Source organism: Pseudopodoces humilis, chromosome 1, assembly GCF_049639895.1.
Source record: "Pseudopodoces humilis isolate 2021_Gansu_Grassland_sample_001 chromosome 1, ASM4963989v1, whole genome shotgun sequence".
Taxonomy (NCBI): Eukaryota; Metazoa; Chordata; class Aves; order Passeriformes; family Paridae; genus Pseudopodoces; species Pseudopodoces humilis.
In genome coordinates, this window is record NC_142200.1 from 17,368,856 (window position 1) to 17,384,859 (window position 16,004).

A 16,004-nucleotide genomic window follows, 5' to 3' on the forward strand; every position below is an offset into this window, starting at 1 on the left:
GGAGGATTACATCTGCATGGTTTAAAGTTTCACTTCCAAACATCACGTCCAAAACCTAAAAGCTTGCTACAGAAAAAAATGTATAAATTTGGGAAAAGATCCTTTCTTCTTCTTTCCAGGTGAAAATCAGCCTGGATCCTAAGACGAATGTTATTTAAGCAAGCCCCAACCGTGAGACAAGCAGTACAAACAGGTTGTGGCCTGCCATGATGGAAGCACACCAGAAACTTCCCATGTGAGCAGTCACTGTAAATGGGTCTTTCTCCACTGCCTTGAGGCAGATGCCTATATACCATCCAATATCATGAGGAACCACAACATCAAGTACACATTGAAAGCAGTTAAAATACACAGGGATGGAGAGAAACATTTTTGTACAATATTCTTTCTTTTTAAACACAACCTAACACCTATCATTATTTTTGGCAATGCATAAGTGTAGCAGATTTTGTCACCTTCTACAGGACAGGAAACTAGTGGATCTCTGCTGACTCATTCAAGTTGAAAGGGTGCCTCATCCTCCCTCCAACCATCCCTTGACTTGGACAAAGAGCTCACTGGAGCTGTTTTCCTGAAGTGATTCACCCTGTGCTGTTTCACACACACACAAACAAAAAGGCCCAGTGACTGTGAGACCCAAACTGCATAACAGATCTTTCCACTTCCAGGTCATTCAGCATGGATCCAACTCAGACACTCTTTGTAAAGCACCCACAAAGGATATGAGCAGACTCAGTCCAAGGCAAAGGCTTACACACCAACCTTTAGGTGTGCGCTGGTCATTCAGCGCACTGATGCCAATAATATGCAAAATGTTCACAGAGCCAGGATGACTCCAGCAAACTGATCCATCTGCACCATCACCTCCACACAGTTCCAAAGCAAAAACAGATCTGCAGTATTCTCTAGCTGTGGAGATGCCAAGGGGAGAAAAGTAAAGCAGAGGACAGGACAGTCCTCAGCAGGAGCAAGGTCCTGTGGGCAGACTCATGGCAAAGCGCAGCCGTAGCGGCAGCGGGCAGAGCTCGGGTGTTGTGCTGGCTCTCCAAGCACGCGGCCCTCAGCACCAACTCTGCAGGCCCTGGGCTGTGCCAGGCCTGGCTTATTTAGTCCTTTTCACCATGACTGCCCAGCTCTGGGATCCCAGCTGCAGGTGAATGGAATGTTCTTTGCAACGTGCCAGTGGAAACCCTACTGTGGCACCGGGTTGAACAGGCTTGTGTACCTCTCCAGCCTTTTTTCCTTCCTGACAAGCACTGAGAGGATTGCACTGCTTTGCACAGGGGATTTCGTCATCACAGGCACAAAATAAATAAACTCACCTATGAAGTGCATTGATAAAGGATTTTCATGTCACATCCAGCAGCTGAAAAACAACTTTACCAGGTGATGTTGGTGGGGTTGGATCCTTTTTTTCCTTTGTTTTTATTTTTTTTTTCCCAGGGTTTTTTTGTGGTTTTTCAGGATTTTTTTGGTGTGGGGTTTTTTGTTGTTGTTGGGGTTTTTGTTTTGTTTTTTAATTGGTTGGATTTTTGTTGTTGTTTCGGTGGGAATTTTTTTGGTGTTTTTTGTGGGGAGGGGCTGGGTTTTCTTGTGTGGGTTGTTTTTTTTTCAGTTTATTCTTAAGAGGAATATTAATGACCCATTTATTCCTGGTAACTAGCCTCTGGGTAGACTCAAGTAGTCTGTTGTACTACTGTGGATAGCAAGTAGTACATCAGACTACTTGCTGTAGATAAGCAATAGTCCTAACATTCTACTCATACACAGAACAAGTACTAAGCAATATTCTGAGAAATACTAAGCTGCATGAATTTTCTAGACAAAACCACAGCCAAAAACTGTACTAATGCTCCTCACTGCTCTCCTCTGACACCAGCTTGAAGGAGGGTGGGTGTAGTCCTTTCCTACATATGGGGGTATGTGCACATCACACAGCACTGTTCCACTGGAATCTCTATGGTTTAGATTATAACGGAGTTCTGAGTTTAGAGCTGAATATATAGAAGCTCTTAAATTACAAGAATTATTATTGCAAACCTGACTGCAGCTACAGTTGGTGTTCTTGGAAGATGCGAGTGCAAGTAACAAGAAGCTAACAAATTCATGCCAGTAAGTCAAGTTTAATTTGCTTTCCTTTTCCCCTCCCTTCTAAAGCTGGCTGAAATACAAGTTCCACTGTAAATGCAGTGACTAGCAAACATGGATGCCATTACAAATACAGCACTGCCAAGAGGAAGTCCTCGGTTGACTAATAACAGAGTTTCCAATAGCAACTGCAAGATATTCTGGGCACTGAACTGAAGAGATTTAGGGATATATTCTAAACAAGATGTGCTTTTTGCAGCTACATAATATGAATTGTGTAACATTTGGCCAAAAGGTTTGGAAGAAGTCACCAATAACTTGTACCACAAAAGTAGAACTGGAGGTTTTGGTGGCTCTTCAATGGCTTTTACCTCATCAGGTAACACTGAGCTCTCCCTGTCAAGCCTATTACCAAAGTACAGTTGAGAAAACAGACACTGTCATTGCTACACAGCCTAGCACTGCAGAGGTCCCAAGCTTTTGCTGTCAACTGAAACAATATGAAAACGTGGCCTTTTATTTTGGAAAGAGGAGACTGAATGCTTGATAATATTTTTGTGTAGCATTTGTCACTGTCAGAGCACAATACAGAACATAATGAAATTCATTTGTTAATTAAGTAAGCCATTCTCTGAAAACCTATTCTTTAATGCAACACAGAATCCGTAACATTACAAAACCATTTACTAGAACTGGAAAATTACTTTTACAAAGATCATATTATATGACAGCTTGTTTTGTCAGTAAGTCCTTTCTTGCTGAGAGTGCAGGGCATTGCATGCAGTTACTTCCCCTGCAGAGGATTTTTAAACTTTATTTTTAAATCTAAATATGGAAAATACTCTCAATTTCCATTGCTGCAGTTCAATAGTTCTGTCAGAGACTGCCCATGTATTTTCATAGGAGTAATTTATTTAACCTTTGAAGTAAACAAAAATTTGTCAAAAATATTTTCAAGGTTAACTTGTAAGCTCTACTATGTGGAAATTTTGCCAAAATATGAACACAAATCAGAGTGGTAAATACTAATTTCAAAGAGATGCTAAGCAGTAATGAAAATGAGAAGGTGCTAAGCAGCCAAATGACATGAAAATTGTCATCAAATAACTGAAAACAAGAAACAGAAAAAATTTCCTCACAGAGAAACTGATATACTAAATACCCAAGTCTGACATCTATATAAAAGCTGCCTCTGAATAAAGCTCTATATACAAACACATTTCAGCTGGAGATGCCTGCTACACAAAAATTCTGCACTGCTGGTTTTTAATACTTTGGAGGTAAAATGTTATGCACCAAGTAATTTTAACCTTCAGTACAACTTCCCACCATTTTTAATTTTAAAATGCAACCAAGTTATACGAAATGTAGGCACAACAGAAAAAAACACTAATGAGGGCTTAAAACTCTAGATGGCACACTCATACAATCAAAGACTACAACAGAAATACACAGGAGCAACCATGATATGTTTTCCACTCAAAGCACATATAATCTACCACACGTACTGTTCTGAGGCCAGTTTGTGAATTATTATTATAGAAGGATGTGCACTATTTCCCCAGGTTAGAATTGGATGATTTAATATAACACTACGCAGTATTTGCAGTTTTGTATTTCAACAGCAGTGAATTAAGCTATTTTATGATTCCACATACAATTAATTCTCATGGCGTGGCATCCATTCTCTCACACTCCAACCTACTTCATGAAAAAGAGTCAGATCCTACATGTTTCTTGAAGGCCCAGTGTCATGCAAAAAACAGCTCAGTTATACAAATTTTCAAGCTCTGAAGGAAGTTTTTGTTGCTGGTTTGTTTTTAAGAAGGAACTCAGCTGTGTTTTATTACATCAAGTCCAGGATCATAATAAAGACATTTTAATACACAGACTTTAGCCTATCCATCTATATAGATTAGGCAATAAAAAATCTGAAAATCTAATCATCTTGGATGGTTGTAACAGCCATGAAAACAACACTGCAATACTGGTATTAGAATTTGCCAAGGGTAGGTTGCTGCTCTTATGCAATCTTACTGAAGCTGTAGTAAAGCTGTGCAACTGAACAGCCACAGAACACATCTGAACAACATCCAGAATGACCAAAAGTGCAAAATACTTGAATTAGGGTGTTCGACTAACTATCTGAGTAAATGAACAAGTGCCTAAAGACAAAGAGAACAGTTTTACAGTGTGGTAGATGCTTCATGCTGATGGTGTAACAAACACTATCCCCAGTAAGTGCAAGGCAGCTGAACAAGCTCACGTCACCCTCTCAGTGCATGCACCCTTGCTCCATGTGGAAAAGCCAAAGTGCCACAGCAAAAGGGTGCCCATACCAGGGACACAGAACAGTAGAGACCCGCAGAGCCCCAGCTGAAATTCATCATGTGAAATACATGTATAAGAAAGGACACAGAGAAGGAAAGAAGGAAAAAGAAGGAAAGAAGGAAAAAGGGAATATGCATACACTGATCAGAAAATTGTGTGGACATGGAAGCATTTGCCCACAAAGCCACAGAGAATAATGTCTTTGGCCTTAAGCCAGTACAACAGCACCTCTGAAGCAAACTCCACGAGTAAGTTTTCTCCATTTCTACAGTAGTAGATACCAACTTATTAAGAAACCCTTAACAAACCTTCTTCTCCAATAAAGTGTACTCATAATCATTACTTGATGTATTTCCCAGAAAGTGTACCTCTGTAGCATGTTTTTATTCTTAAATATGCAAATAAGAAAAATATTTAGCATGTTATTAATCTACATATATAAATTTCTAATTTCCATTTGCAAGTTCAATAAGTCACTGTATTTTTTTAATCATTTAACAAGTTTATTTCTACAAATTATGGCTTAGAAGCAGGTACTGTACATACAAAAATCTGAGGAGACTGATGTGCAGCACTTCATTTCTTTATGTTATTTATGTGGATAAGTTATTAATTTCAGTGGGTATTCATCACATTTCTTATAGCAGCAATAAATAGGCATTTTACTTTTCATAAAATGTTATTTTATATAGCACGTAATCAATACAAAATTAACTTTTAACAGCACTAGAGTAACATAACCCACAGGTCATTACAGGTTGAGTGTGGTATTGGAAAATTTCATATTAGATCTCTGTGCCAAGCTAAGACTGAGTGATTTGAAGGGTCTCCAACATGTCTTCCACTGCCTTCAAAGAGTATTTAGTTTCTTTCTTACTGCGACCTGCAAACTAAACAGGAAAGAAAGGATTGTTATTTGTCATATATCTGAAATTCTATGTCTAAATCCTATGAAAATAACAGTTCTATACACCAAATACCAATAATTAACTCTATTTACCACAAACTTAAAAGCACAAAATTAAACCTCAGAATTTTAACCAGAATATAAGCTATATATATATATATACACACACCATCTTCTATGAAGCAAAGAAAGAATACTTTCTGTTAAAGCAAGACATAAAAAATTCTACTTATGAAAATTTACTATAAAATAATCCAGACAACATATAATTATATTTTATGGTTCAAAGCAACTATGATGGATGATGTACTTGATTGCAGCCTACTATTAAAACAGCAATTTCAGAAAACATTTGAAATAAAGTCTGTCTCGATAAGAAAGAAAGATACTGAAAGATAATGAATACTACTAATGGCTTTAGAAAGGAAGGGGTAGAAGGATAAGAAATGTTGACCACCCCATGTTGAACTCAAAAGGGTTTTTCTAATGATGCTGACAATTCCCATCACTCATCAGCCATATGTAACAGAGGGGATTTATCGACCAGGTTGGTCTTCAGTCAAATGAAACTCCTAACCATTTTTTATACACCTGCACTAAAAAGTTTTGCATTTCAGGTTGGGAGAGGTGGTAAAGAAATTACAGAAATAGTAACTAAAACTTGCTTCTACTAAAACAACCTATTCTCTATTTAAATGTTAACATCTAAACACTCAATAAATTTTCAACTTGAAGATTTTTATTTCAAATACTACTGGTGTCTTGCATAGTTAGTTCTTGATTTATAATGTGTCCCTACTCTCTTGTAATTAACTTAATTTAGCAAACTCTTCATGACCTGTTAAGAAAGATTAAGTCATCAAACTCAGGTAATATCACACCAGCAACAAGCTGCAGGACCTGTTAACCTGCTTTTGACCCCCAGGCTACAATGTAGCATTGTGATTCCCAATCAGCACTGAGTTTTTTTAAAAAAAATAGTTTTGGCACAGTAAATGATAAGCTATTTCAAATCAAACAGTTAGGAGAAATTTTGTTACTGTGACAACACTTTACTGCTTAAAGATGTACTGAAAACACTGTATTTTGATGTTTTATATTTCCAGGAGATGAACTAGTGTACCAGGTTTTCATTCTAGTAACATGTATGAACCCATTCTTCAGGTTGTGCAGTTTCCACAATGATATGTAATAGTCAACTTCAGAGGAAAATCCAAGTTTTCTTAACCCACTCCAAGGTGAAAGCAGAAACTTTTGCTTATATGTGATTGAATAAAATATCCTCTCTTTGTTAACACTAAATAGACACTCGGAAATTCCAAATCTTTTCACAAAAACAAGCGAGTTTAAAAAACACAAGTCAAAAGTTTCAAGGAAAATATTATTTCAAAGTCAAAGCATTCAGAAATGTCAATAAAAAGCACAAAAGCCTAAATATACTGTGGTCAAAATCACACTTGGTAAGACACACAGAAAGTATGCAAAGCTTCAAAATAAGAAAAATTTTACTTATTCTCGTCATGAACACTGGAAGCAAAATTGACATATGACATTAGTTTAAAAAAATGCAACTTGCTAATTTCAAGAGCGGCTGCCTTCATGATACTGACATGCAGTTTAAGCTGAACAAATAAAATCAAACTCTGCGTCATAACAACCAGAAGCACACTTGGAAATGTAATCACTTCAAATTTGCCCTGATGAACAATTATTTTGTCTATTCAGCCATTACACAGCAATTTGACTGATTGAGCTGGAATCCATTTCTTAAATCATGACTTAATTTTCTGTTTCCCAAATGGTTAGTAACAAAATCACCTCTCTTGAGCCATAAATAACATGTAGATTGCTAACACAGAAGAGTTTAGCAATATACCCAAGAAGTATGTATCTGGAAAATTACTATGAGTAGGATCACATTAAAGATTTCTGTGAGCATTAATCAAACTCGCCTGCCTCTGCTGAAATGCTTCTACCAGAGAACATGCTAAACCAATTACCTAATTGAAGAGCACCAGGTAGCCTTATTTTGTTTTGGTGTTAAAGTAACTGTGACTCATGTCCTCAGTTAAAACAGACAGAAGCCCTTCTCAGGGTCTGCACAGATGGAATGATCCAGTTTCCCAGCCATAAGGCAAAAGTAAGCTTATAATACTAATAAACTTAAAACTAATTCTTTGAATAAGGAGTACTTCACTAACTTCTGAAATAAAACATTAAAATTAAATTTTATTTGGGTCTTTTTTCTACCCAGTCTATTAAATTTAAGAAGCCTGGAGCATAATGACTTTTTTTTTTTTCCAGAGGATGTGTTAGCAGCCAGGAATTCCAGCTCTGTACAGCAGCCCTAGCTAAAAAACCTTTCTGTCTTCCTGAAGAAGTTTACATTTCTCCTAGATTAGACACAAATGAGAAGTACTAATCAGCATGCATGGTTACATATTTACATCAGAATAAGTATATTAACTAGATGGAGTGTCAAAAGTATCTGTGCATTTCAGAATTTTTTAACTATTCTTTATCACCATGTTTTCCTGTAAAGACAGAGCTGCAGAGTCTAACTAACATTGGTGAAGTAAGGTTTTCTTTCTTTACTCAAACACTGCTTTCTTTAAATGACAATAAACTAAGAAGTTCTCTGATTTCATAGAGGAATGCAGAGGAAAAGGAAAAATCAAGTGCCAAAGCACACTGCATAAATGACAGAATAAATTGAAATAAGGGGACCAGTAAAAATATTTCAAGTAAATTGTATATAAAATAAATTTTAAAAATAATTAAAAAACAACTATAGCCAGTCATTTTAAAAAATAAAGGCAGTTTTCCAAAGTCACTGAGCAAGCTGCTGGCAATTCAAGTTCAAATCCAAACTGGAAATAGGGAAAGATCTCACTGCGAGACAATTGCTCAAAAGTAACTTTCTGCATTAATTACTTGGAATTTAATGTCACAAATTCATACAATTTGTATAGACATCCAAATCAGGATTATAAATTCATCTTGCTTTCTAGAACATGACCACCAGAAAAATTTCATTTAGCAGTATGAAAATGTCCAACCAAATAAACAAGTCAATGTCAAACCCAACAAGCTTTTAAGGCTCTTACTGCACTTACAGGTGGATAATGAAAGGAAAGTGGGAAGGATTTACAGAGATCATATAAATATCCAGCTTAAAACCTGTCTAGACATACCCTCCCACTAAGACTGGAACACTGTAAGGGCTTCTCCTGGCACAACTGACCAAGGTTTCATCCTCAGGTCCAAATGGTGACAATTTCCAACTGCTCAGCTCACGGAAGGAGCACAACAAATCAACACTGACTCATAGGGGGAGCTGCCACCCACTGCACCACGGAACACCACTGGCTGTAGCTGCTGGATGTTCTCAGTCTCTGACACAGAGACTGGAGTAGCTAAATGTTTCTGCAGCCCTGTAACAAGGTCAGGAGGGTTGGGATAGGGATGTCCTGTCCAGCTGTGCTCACTAGAACTCCTTCTGGGAAGAGGAATGGGGGTATTCACCCCATTTACTTGCCAGATCCTGGCTTGAGCTTGTGCACTTTCATTTTCCCAAGAGCTGAATTTCCCCTAAGATTCTAATCACACACAGTGTTCTTCACTTTATATCCCAAACAGCTAACAAGAGCAGCTAAAGTAGGCTATATATATATATATGTATTTATGTTAGTTGTGTTAACATGTCCTGTTCTGGTAAGTATCAACCAAAAATGCTTAATGTAGGATCCAAAAGAACTCCACAGAAACAGTAATAAAAATTTCAAAATAAAAGAAAAAAACCAAACTAATCCCCCTCCCAACCCCATTGCACTTAAAAATGCCCCCAGCACCACACCACTCCCAATAAAATTAATGTTTTATTAGAGACATTATGATGACAAGAGAAAGCAATGTGGAGAGAAAAGAAGGAAAATAAAAAAAAAAACCAAAAACCAGGTGTGCTTATCTAGATGTGAATCAGTTAACTAGAAACTGTCATAATTAAACATCCACTATATTTAGAACCAGAAGATGCCTATTTCCAGGTCTTCTAGGCCAATCCACAGCCAACACTGGATTTAAATTTCTACCCCAATGTACCCTGAAAGGGGCTGTTTCCCAGAAGTGCTAACAAGTCTCTACCAGTACTTTGAACTCCAGTCACAATATTTACTTAAAATATGTGCAAATCCACTCTAATCTAAGCAGTTCATTTTACTAAGATGTGAAACATGGAATACTGGTTTTCACTAAAAATTCACACATCTTTTAAAACCTGTTTTGTTCTGTCAATTATGAATTTGTGGTGTTTGGTTGTTTTGGCTGGATTCATGTTAGAGGTTTTCTTTTGTTTCTTTGGGGTTTTGTTGTTGCTGTGGGTTTTTTTGGGTTTGTTTTGTTTGGTTTGGTTTTAATCCTGCAATACTTGAGTTTTCCATCTGCACTGTGCTCACAGGAATGTCAGGCATACTTCAAGTCAAAAGAAGTCCTGGTTATTTATGAAACATCAGACAAAGCAGTTAATTCATACACACCTTACCATCATGAGCAGGTAAATGGTTTATTAATGAAAAGCAGAGTGATTTAAAGAGCAGAAGAGAAATAAACTTTAAGTTTAAAATGCTAAACTATGTCCCCAGGGATACAATGTTCTTCACTGTACAGTCAGAAGCTACAGGGCTAATTAGGAGAAATGGAAAATATCTCTAAGTTTCGACATATCAAAAACACATCAGCCACAAGAAGCTGCACGCTTGGCAAGGAACTGAAATGCAGTATGTATTAAGAAAACTGCACTGGCTGTAAAAGGAAAATCTAATTTAATTCCTTACTAGATGGTGCTTATAAAAAGGCCATTTGGCAGTATTAACTGTGAATCAGTAGCAACAAAAAAAAATTAAATATTGGGTTCCAGTACTGAAATACTGCAGAGAGAAAGAAGTGTTACATGTATACAAAGTCTTTGCATTTAATATCAATACTTTTGCTCAAAAAAATTGTGGGGAGAATTAGACAGTATGGTGTTGATGTCCAGGATTACTTATAAATAAACTTTGCTTGGCAGATCATTATGAATGGCTGTAAGAGAATCAAATGGGAATCAAATTGATATAACGTATTTGGGATACACAGACAGCAGAGCCTGTGAGCTAAACCATGTTCTCATTCATTGTTACAGAAAGAAACAAGAGGCTTATAATACAATAGGAAATATGAAAGTTCACACATAATTTTTCAGAAAGTTGAAAATACTCCCAATGACTTCAGCAAGCTTTGATTATGGCCTAAAAAGTCTACGTTTTCACAACTCAATGAGCATTTTTCTACAAAACTACACAAAACCAACTTCAGTCACAAATACTAAGGCAATTAAATATGATTTTGAAAGGTTAGAGTAAACTCAAGAAAATAAGAATTCTAGAATTTTCATTTGTTTTCTAGTAAAACAGAAGTGGATAATGAAGTTGCTCTAAGAATTAAGACATACCAAGTTTTACCAAAATAGCTGTAGAACCAAGTCTTGAAGGTCAGTATTACAGTAATGTACATTCAGTTAAAGTTAATAGGAAAAACCTGTTTATGGCTATTAAGTAAATGATAGTAATTAATAACTGTAAAATATCAACCTTATATTAATTAAGGTTTCCAGGAAAATGTTAAAAATCCAAGCAGATTATGCTGATTTGCATGTCATATTTAACCCCTTGAACAGCAGCTGATAAAAGTCCAGAAAAGAACTATAGAGCATGTTAAAGACTATCATAAAGCAAAGAAGTACTAACCTGGTATGCTCTGTTTATTTGGTTTGCTGCCCAGCTGGCATATTTCATATTATCTTTTTTCATTTTTGCACTTGCCTTTGGATTGGAAGCAATATGACTGGCAGACTAGGAATACAATAAAATAGAAACAAAGCCCAGCATAATTATAAAATTTATGTGCATGAAATAAGCTGAGAACAATCACCATCCTTACAATCTAAGCCCCATGCACAGTGACAGTGGAAAGAGACAAAAAGAATTTTAAAATTTACTGGCAAACAGTGTTCAGTAAGAATTAGCTAAACGTTTTAACTATTGTTTGTTCTCCTTAAAGCTACCTTAGACTTCAGTTTGGTTCTGTACTGAGTTAAGAACCAAACCTGGACATGATCAGCTAATCCAATTCACTATTCCTAAAGTCAGAGTTATGAATTAATTTTCTACACTCAATTTGTTACCACAGACAATATACAATATATCACTTGTATGTCCAAACTGCCATTAAAAACTTGAAATGTTTCCCTGTAGCATCAGAAAACACATTTTAAAAGCAGATAAGACTCTACATAAAATATTTCCACCCTCACCTGAAAGAATAAAAAATATTACTTAATAACCAAAGAGAGTTTTTTACTTATATAAATAAATCCACTATGCAAGGAATCATTGCTACTGTGCTAGTTTTTCAGCAGTTCATCATACTCTAGAGAGGAGCATGTCTTTAAATCCTTTTTCAAGTAGTTACTTTCCTGTGCCAATAACTATAATTCTTTTGAAAATACAGGCAAGACTTAAAGGTTAAGAGCACTTCATTAAGGCATAGTTACTAGCACAAAATTATCCATACTCCAAATGTATATATAATACTCCATATTTTAAAGCAGTGTTAATAATCTGAGCTATTAAGATAAAAATCAGAGGGAAAAAAACAGCAAATGGCAAAGGGTAATATACATGCATAAACATATTCAGAATGATAACATGGAAAATATATAATCATACTTACCATGTAAAGTCCAAACAGAGCTCTCATATTTCTGTTGTTAAGTTTCAGTGCTTGTGCAAAATACTTTCTTGACAGCTCAAGGTTTTCTAGTCCCCCCTGAGTGTATTTAACCTGTAAAAATGGTAAGTGCCTGAAACTTGCATGTCATTCATACTCCAGACATTTTCTCTGAAGCAATGATATTACAAAAATTCATCCAAGTTTGTTTCACATGACATTTCAAATCAGACGAGTCCTATCAAAGGCCAAATGCTGGCCTGGGAGAAATCAAAGTTCTTCACAATACATATATTTAAAAATATTTAATGATATGAGGAAAAAAACCCAGCATTAATTTAATTAATACATAGCTACAAGATTAAAATGTAAATATTTTTCACCTATAAATACTTGAAACCTTGGGATTGCCTCTTATGAAAAGTAACACAAACTTTAAATCTAAATTCTGACTACTAGAAATCCATACTGACATTATATTCCCACAGCATGCATGAAAAGAGTTCCCAAAACAACACAATGCCTTTCATTATGTATTCAAAATAGCACACAAAGTTTAGAGGATTACTCCATTGTTTTTCTATTCATTTTCCCAGATATTAAATCAACAAAAACAGGGATAAATGCTAGGAGATATGCTTAGAAGTTTTTCTGTGAGAAAGCTACTTAGGCTAAGTCTTAATGTCAACCCAATTTTATCCATGTTAACTAAACAAATTAAACCCATTCTAAGCAGTCAACAATGTAATTTAGGGGAAAAAATACAATCTGGAAAAAAAAAAATTAATTCAAATGGCTAAAACCTTGAGTTAAAACTTCTAACTTTTACCTCTAGTTTTTTTTTAATCTTTCTTCCACCAGTGCTCCTTCAGGCAGAATTTGGTATATGGATTCCAAGATCTGAGTCCATAGTAACAGCCAATGTATCATAACCTCCTAGGCAGCATTGCTGTAGAAAGGTTTAACATCTCATGCACTCAATTTGAAAAGTGCATAAAAACTTCAACAAGAAGAGTTAATTTAAAATTAGCTTTATCTCCAATAATTCCTGCCCTCTTATATTTAGCTTAGTCACACTGTGACTGAGTCACTGATTAAGAAAACACAGATTTCAAAACATACTCAGTTCTATGAGATGTTAGCATTCTCTGTGAACTCTTTCAAATCTCCTAGGGAAAAATTAAAGAAACCATTTTCACCACTTCTGTAACATAAAAACAGAAAATGTAATCAAACATAATTGATTTTTCTGAAATACCTACTTCAGCATATTGTTGACAATATAAGTGGTTGTGTGGATTAGTCATCATAAGCTCCTCTAAGCAGAAGGCTGCCTTTGCATAGCTGAGGAGTACAAAAAAACAGTCATAAAATGAAACACAAGTACACAGCTCTGTGCTCCGGTTTTTTTACAGCACAATGAAAGTCCTACTTCCCCCCCCCATAAAATCACATGATCCACAATTAATAAAAATGTTTCATTTTAAAATGATGTTCAGAATCAAGTTACTATTTTTACATCATAGGGGAAAAATACACAAAATCTAATGGTCTAGGCATAAATGGAACAGCTCATGAAAAGCATTTAATACACTAGTCTCTTACTAGTAAGTGCTATTTCTTATCAGCAAGAGTCATGAGTAGAAACAAGTATTAGGTACTGTAAGACTGAACTGAGACTACAAAATAATTATTTTGTTACCTAAGAAAATTCAGCTACCTGAGGATTCTAAATGCAGCTCCTGATCACAGCATTTACACTGTCAATTAGCTTTACCTACCAATAGTCAACCATGGAACAGAGATAAAAAAAACCAAAACATACTAAGAAGTTCTAAAATTCAAACAATACAAATCTATGTATGAAAATAGCATCAGACCTCTCCAAATGGGCAAATCCGTATCATTTAAAAAGACTAGTCCTTGAGTTTTTTTACCAAAAGCTTTCAGAAAGAATTAAGAAGTAAAGCTCAAAATGCAGGTTTATTGAGAAGAATCTTAGCTTCATAATCTTTCAAATAATAGAACTGTCTGCAGAATTTGCATCGTCTAGAGATACGTGATAGCACTACTGCACACTTTATGTGATGAGATTCTAGAATTCAGAGATACAAGGTTTATAATGACAGTGTGGGTAGATATTTAATATCACAGTAAAAGCAATTTAGAAATTATGAGACCATATTAAACCATATTATCTGTAAAATCTCATATCCTAAAATAAATACATGGAGGTTTTCTCCAGTGGATGTTATGATAGTCATGTATCTGCATAATTTACTGATCTGGAGATTAAATGGAAGCCACCTCATTCTCCAAAAGCAGAAACCAGAGTCCTCATTGCAGAGCAGGGTAGAACTGAGGACTGTCCAAACCTTGTACATCTATGTGTGTTTATGAACAACAATAAGAGCATGGTGATTTCACAAGCCCTGTGACTTGTGACCCTGATAAAACATATAAACTGATATATTGCTTTCTTTTTTAGAACTTAACTTTTAGTTGCTTTTAGCCAAGAAGCCAATTTTTCCCTATTATCAAAATAATAACAATGATGCTCATGGAAGTATAGTGAGGACAGTGAATTCTTTCCATGAACTAAAATTCTACATATTGCTTTTTATTGGAATTACAGACCAAAACAAATACAAGCAAAAGCAATTTTTTTCTCGAGTTTTATTGCACAATTTCATAATAAAGATTATAGCAAAAAAAGCCCAACCCAATAATGGAGTACCTATGTTTGCACCACTCTATCACTCACTTTCATACTGACAGATTTGACAAGCTTAAATATCTTTCTAGCCAATTTTTTTTTTTTTAGTACCTATTTTCTTGGAAAAGTGGCTGGTGGATTTCCCCAAACAAATGGAAGTCTGGGTATCAGAATTCTAGCTTATTCCTGAAGTCATAATTTAAAAGAGTTTAGTAACTATTTTCTTTGAGAATGGGGTGCGAGGTGACTGGAGAACAATTTTTTTCCTCACAGTGAGAATGGCTATTTCTTCCTTGACAATTTGATTCTTTTACCACCCTCTGAAAAGGAAAGAAGGAAACAATGTGATATAATTCAGTCTGGGCTGAAGAACGAAAGAAAGAGGAGAAAAAAAAGATAGGCGTTTGGGTGGAGGTTTGAATTAATGCTGTGATATTAGAAAACTAGCACTAAGGCTTTGAGCTAATCCTCTCACACTGGGATTTCCTCCTGTCACTACAGCAATAAAAAAAGCTAACAAAAACATTAAATATCCAATAAGCAAGTTACTACAACATTCAGCATTCTTGATCGCATCGGGTTTTGTACCCAGGCGACCAGATGCCTCCAACTCTGGATCCATGTTTTGCTTTGTGGGCTTTTTTTTAAAGGTTACTAAAAATTCTGGGAAAGGTATGCTAAAAGAAAATTGGAATATTGGTTCTTGTATTCAACTGATTTTAGAAGTAAAGAATTTAACATCTCTAACAAGTAAAATACATAACTTTAATAAAAAATTGTAAGTGCTGTTCTCTGCTGCACTCAAACCACTTCTTTTGAACAGCAGATTTTTAAAAATTACTGAGATATACAGGTAAATAAGTAAACTCTTTTTGTTTGAAAAACAAATGCCTTCCTAAAAGTATTTGGTAGCTAAATAAGCTTGGTAATTATTTCCAGTTGAGGCCTAGTATATTGGAAATGAGACAGCATACTTTGTAACACGAGTCCTTGAAAAAAAAATCACTGAGGTTTTTGACTTACACAGAGTGAGTTTCAAATTAACAGTTTTTATGTGGACTTAGCAAACAACTTACTCATGTTCATTGATGTAAAGTTCTGCAAGTTCATGCCAAGCTTCTTGGTCACCAACAAATCTATATAGAGAACACAAGACGGAAAAAGGAAAAAAAGAATGTGCAAAGGATTCTGTAAATG

General features: G+C 35.5%; 1 protein-coding gene across 1 annotated transcript in view; it reads right to left on the reverse strand.

Moving 5' to 3' along the window:
• Nucleotides 1-4,841: 4,841 nt before the first annotated feature.
• EMC2 (ER membrane protein complex subunit 2) overlaps nt 4,842-16,004 on the reverse strand; it is a 36,788-nt gene continuing 25,625 nt past the window's right edge. Inside the window, exons 7-11 of the mRNA XM_005516961.3 lie at nt 15,884-15,943; nt 13,354-13,435; nt 12,095-12,205; nt 11,110-11,214; nt 4,842-5,309 (exon numbers count right to left, since the gene is read on the reverse strand). Coding sequence (XP_005517018.2) covers nt 5,223-5,309; nt 11,110-11,214; nt 12,095-12,205; nt 13,354-13,435; nt 15,884-15,943 — 445 coding nt within the window. The 3' untranslated portion in view covers nt 4,842-5,222. The remainder of the gene's footprint in view (nt 5,310-11,109; nt 11,215-12,094; nt 12,206-13,353; nt 13,436-15,883; nt 15,944-16,004) is intronic.